Source organism: Phalaenopsis equestris, unplaced genomic scaffold (genome assembly GCF_001263595.1).
Source record: "Phalaenopsis equestris unplaced genomic scaffold, ASM126359v1 Scaffold000522, whole genome shotgun sequence".
In the NCBI taxonomy this organism is placed as follows: domain Eukaryota; kingdom Viridiplantae; phylum Streptophyta; class Magnoliopsida; order Asparagales; family Orchidaceae; genus Phalaenopsis; species Phalaenopsis equestris.
Genome location: NW_018164962.1, coordinates 167,329 through 173,082, shown reverse-complemented (window position 1 = coordinate 173,082; position 5,754 = coordinate 167,329). Strand labels below are relative to the sequence as shown.

General features: G+C 32.2%; 1 protein-coding gene across 1 annotated transcript; it reads left to right on the top strand.

Moving 5' to 3' along the window:
• Positions 1-1,810: 1,810 nt before the first annotated feature.
• Positions 1,811-2,667, top strand: LOC110028715. Its single transcript, XM_020730682.1, has 3 exons — positions 1,811-2,073; positions 2,167-2,285; positions 2,390-2,667. Exons 1-3 carry the CDS (start codon positions 1,921-1,923, stop codon positions 2,457-2,459), a joined length of 342 nt encoding a protein of 113 aa, XP_020586341.1. The 5' UTR covers positions 1,811-1,920; the 3' UTR covers positions 2,460-2,667.
• The last annotated feature ends 3,087 nt before the right edge of the window (positions 2,668-5,754 follow it).

Here is a 5,754-nt window from a genome sequence, read left to right as displayed (position 1 = left end):
ATATATATATATATATATATATATATATATATATATATAAACAATTACATACATAGCACAGTTCTAATGTATTTACATATGTCACTCTTAAGTATTCGTATTTACACAAATAACACTTGAAGCTTTAATATTACATTAATTATCTTATGCGCTATTAGCACCATTTGAATTTTTATGTATAAATTTAAAAGACCAAAGTGTTCATGTAAATATGAAAGCTTAGATTTGAACCGCAAATAGATATGTATTTAATGAAATGTTTGTCAGAAGGATTAAATTTATTGTCCTTCCTATTTTATATTTTTCTATTATCTTCAAATAATTATGAGGAATTATGTTTTTTTCCTTTCATGTTATTTTCTTTTTCATGTTTGTCCTATTTGACGACTCATTTAAGATTTATTTATATCCCATTCTCATATCAATATCAATAAAGTATCCCTCTGAATTCCCGATTCCTACAATTTGTAATAATCTACTTGGGGTTATAATTAGGGCTGTAAACGAGCCGAGCTTGAGCGAGCTCAGGCTTGGCTCGTGTTCGGCTCGTTCGAAATAGCTCGTGTTCGAAATCAGCTCGTGTTCGAAATAGGCTCGTGAACAGTGTGTTCGTGTTCAGCTCGAAATTGGCTCATTAAACTAAAATTGAGAAAAATAGATATAAAGTGTGAGATTCGAACTTGGATCAAATCTATACAATAGAAGACAATAACCACATTGTCACATGAGGTGTTATGATTTAAATTTAGACATAAATATATATAATATATTATTATATAAATAATATATATAATATATTGTTATATTAAAAGTTATATAATTTTTTTTCGAGTCATTTCGAGCCGAACACGAGCGAACAAATTGTTATTCGTGTTCGGCTCGTTTACATTTCGAGCTTAAAAATTTGTTCGTGTTCGGCTCATTAGGCTTAACGAACGACTCGAACACGAGTTGGTTAACGAGCCGAACACGAGCTGTTCGCGAACAACGAGCCAAATTGACAGCCCTAGTTATAATGTATAATTTCAGAAAATGTCTCTTTCTATCACGCTTCATTAATGCTGCAAGGAACTTATTATTAGTCGCTTGCTAAACTTTTGTGACAAAAGCTAACATCGCCATCCGTTTGAAATAATTAATCGTTAGCAACATTATCTTGTAATAAATAATGTGCACAGGCTTACATCACCTAAAACAACTATACATGCAATTTAATTCCTATATATATATATATGATAAAAGGAAAATGATCTCCATATATAAGATTACAGGTATATACAAGTTATAGTGCCTTCCACGAAACAAAGACCACTAAAATATAAACCTAATCCGCCAAACTGTGACTTGATGAAACAAGCTTGCCTCATAAATCTATAAAAAAATAACAGAAGAGAACATCCAACTTCCATATTAAATTCCTACTGGACAGAAATATTATTGAGAAATCCTTTGCTATAAAAATTTCTTCCATAGTAAATTCCATTTATATAAACTAGTATCAACAAAAACAAGTATAAATTTATTATAACAATAAACTGTGATCAGATATAATTTATAATCTTTTTGGGGCCAATTCTTATGACTTTACAGGTCTAACAACTAAAGATTCATATTTATATTCATAACACTCAAATATTTAATATTACACATAAAACTATTTTTAAATTTATGCATAACACACATTTTCATGCATAAATCACACCGAACTGCTATTATCAAGCTTTAAGCGCTGATATGTAAATACATAGAAATAGTGTGGTATTCTTGCAAATTTTCTAAAATTTTTTATAATAAATTATTTTCAAATAGGATTTCTGTATCTTCTTACAAACTTATAACACCCCTTGTATCCTACAAGCCTCTCTCCCCTTTCTCTCCCTGAAAAAAAAAAAAATCAGAGAAAATCATTAGAATCATTTCATGGCAATTAGATTTTCATTTCTCGCTTTAACCATTCCAGTGAAGGCCAACAGCAGTTCCAAGCCGAAAACCAGAGCCCAAATACTCAGGCATGGCCAGGCAGAGCTCGAAACTGCAGCAATTTCATTGAAGAAATTCGCCAAACTCAACAAGGTGAGTGCTGCTTCTTCTTCCTAAAGCAAAAGTCAAAAAGAAAAATTGTAGATTTATGGCATGGGATGATTAATCAAAATTTCAGACTAGCAGGTATTTGAAGACAAGGAGAGTGGTGTAATTTGCTACAGAGATAAGAATGGAGAATTAATCTGTGAGGGGTATGATGAAGGACCCAGATTAACTTGGCAGACTTCACAACGCATCAGGAGGTAAAAATTGTACAGAAATCAACAAAATCACTCTCTATCGATCTCTCTCTTTCTCTTGTGTTCTTGCTAATCTCTTCTTGTTTATTTCTCTTCAATTATTGCAGCCAAGCTCGAAGATATATAGTGGAGAGGCCGACGCTTGAACTGAATGAAATCATCAATTGGAATCTCTGATAATTATGGTTCCAGTAAATATACATATATATAAATATTGCTAGTTGTGCAACATAATGAAAGGGCGATCCTTTTATGTATGATACGTTCATATAAATACATATGAGGCTTTATTTATGCCCATAAGATATGAGATTTGATGAGCATTTATTATGCACAGCACAATGTGGTTTTTCTTATAAAAGAATGACATACACCTTTTTATGTATGGATAAGCTGACATGTAAGATTTGAAGTTTAGGTATTAGATATGAAAAAAACATAAGAATTTAGTGGTATGCGTAAATCTTCCTTAAATATATTTTCTGAACAATTGTTAAATCCTGGTTAAATCAATCTAACGGTTCATTTGATTTCACAAATCACAATGCCAATATGTTTTTTAAGCATTACAATTTTAACAAAAGAAATAATTTTATCAGCTTGTCAGTCGCAACTTAGTTTCATCAGAAAATAGTTGTGGGAAAATTGCTGTTGGGAAGATGATTGATTGTTTGTTTCAACTGTTTGAAAATAACCGTGACAGTTATTTTTGGACAATTGATCAAACTGCTCATATTTAGTATTACTCTTTATAATATAACTGTCATAATCATATATTTGATTGCCAAAAGTCTCTAGAAAAATGCATTTAGTAGCTAGACGAACAAAAGGTTGTTTGAAGAGGAAAGCTTTACAAATAGAAGAAACGGAAGGGAAATAATCAATCATGTATTATTTGTATTTTGTGTGTTTATCAAGCCAAATGACATAAAAAATGAACACAAGAAGCATATAATTGCATAAAGTTACAAACAAAGGAATCCACGAAGCACTGAAATCACCTTGGGGAAGTTGGCGGAGAGAGCAACGTTGGACATAATAGTCCAGGGAGCACGGGGGACTTTGTGAGACGCTAGGGGAGTAGCGGCCGGCTTCGCAAGACGTTAGGGCGGAAGAGTCGAGGGAGCACGGGGTCAGCTTCACGAGTTGCTAGGGCATAAGAGACGAGAATCCGCGCGGGGAAATTGAGGAATTAATTCGTCGAAAATGCGGGTCGGGGGTCGAATCTGCTGCCAGTATTCTGTCGAAAATACTGGCGGGTGTCCGCGAAACACAAAATCCAAAAAAAAAAAAAAAGAATTTATGTGGCTTGAGGCTGCACCGTGCCAAATAACTGAATACGCAGCCCCAAACGAAGACCTATAAAATAGTATGTCAATATTACAATATAATTTTACATCAGATAAGAGCTACTCGACAGATTTACTATCACAAGAACTCTATATTTGTACGAAGCAAACATTATTCACTCCAAGACTAGATATAGGCTTTTTCATTTTTATTATTGTTAGCTATTCCTGTTTGTAAAATTTTAATGTTAGCCATACATAATTTTGAATTAAATAAGAGTGATACATCGGTTCAAGGAGATATGATTAGAAAAAAAAGGTGATTTCCATCCAAGCAAGTTAAGCTGAATTAAATGAAGAAAGTGATATCTTCTATTAATATATTCAGAGAGCTTCCATGTTTTCAAGCAAATAGTTTGCTTTGTCTTTGGTCTTATCAAGACCTGGTTGTGGCTTGCAAGGTACGCTGGGAAGAGGAGACCACTAAATCAGAGACTGTACCAAAATATGTTGAAATAATTTATATATATATATATCTAGTATCTAAATTTTTATATTTACGTTTCTGACCCTCTAGTGTCTACATCACATCAAAGGCATGAAATTATGTATTTCACTTAAAATTGGTTAATGTTTGTGTCGTTTTTTATGTCTTTTAGAGATTAAGATGGGATGCAAGCAAATTTATTTTTTTTGTTAGAATTAGATATGTAAATACATAAGAATTAAGTTGTATGAAAATAAATCTCTTTATATTAATCATAGGTAAGAATAAAGAGAAATTTACTTGCTCACTATTGGATGTTGATCTTCCAGTCTATATTGTTGTATTTCATGTACTGACCTAGACCAAAAACTAAAAGAAAATTACTTGATATGTTGGTACTAAGAAGGAGAAAGAAAGAGAGCTTTGGGATCATTTGGATCACTTTTGATTTTATTTTATTTATATTTTACTTGAAATAAAACATGTTTATTAAGTATATTATGATTAGTTTTTTTTAAAAGACACTCAAAACTACTTTTGGATGTTTTGAGTATTCAAAATAAAAAGTTAAAATGATCTCCAAATTTGAAATACTTATAGTAAAATCAAGTGTCTCGATGAGAGAAATTCAACGAGCTCACTATCACTCAATTTTGAGGTCATTAAGACACTTAAATATTAAAAAAAAATGATATCTGTTTAAGAAAATCGACATAGATTGTATGATTGAGTGTTAAGGGATTTTGGCTAATTTACCAAAAGGCCCCTCTCAAAACTTTATAAATAGAACCCCATTCTTAAAATGAAGGCGAGTTGAACGAAGGGCTAGGTTCACACCCTTGAATAAAGTGTGAAGTTCACAACTACTTTCGATCGACGCTAATCACCACTAAAGGGTTTTGTAGCCTAATTATTATTTTTAAGCTGTTGTTGCATGTCTTATTTTATTGACTCATTTAAAACTTTATCACTCATCTTCTCCAAATAGATACAACACCCTATAACTTGATTATGAATTGGATTTTTTGACTAGGCCTGATGTTGACCTCACTTTTGATTGAGGTCTAGAAACTTCTTTAGTAGCCTAGGTCTAGCCATAGGACTTTCTTATTGACTTGTCTTAGAAAATTAGAAAAGGTACCCCCACAATTAGAAATTCAAAACTTTTCTTTTTACTCAACTTGAAATTCCACATAATGATCTTAACCTCTAGCATTTAGCAGATAAGATCATTATAAGAGAATTCAAGAAGAGTCCCTATAGGATTACTTGGCTTTATGATTGACCCTGTGTGTTGACTTGAAACTAGGGTACACCATATCTTCACAATACATTAATCCATGGTTTATTTAGAACGGATATCTATCCAATTCTATGTGAAATGCCTAACTTGGTCTTTTGCCCCGAGGCACCTCCAAATTACCTAACTACCCTTGGGACCCAAATTTGGCTAAAATTCCCAAATTTTGCCAAATTACCCAAAATTGATCAAAACCCATTTCAAACACCTTGAATACATCCAAATTTGTCAAAATTTCCAAAAATGACCAAATTACCAAGATACCCCTCCATGACCCAAAATCCAAAAATTCAAAAAAATTCCTAAAAAATCCCAATAAATCTAAAATATTCCCAATTTCATTTTGTTCAACTACGCCTTGGTCCAATTTGGTCAATTTGACCATCTTTGACAAAA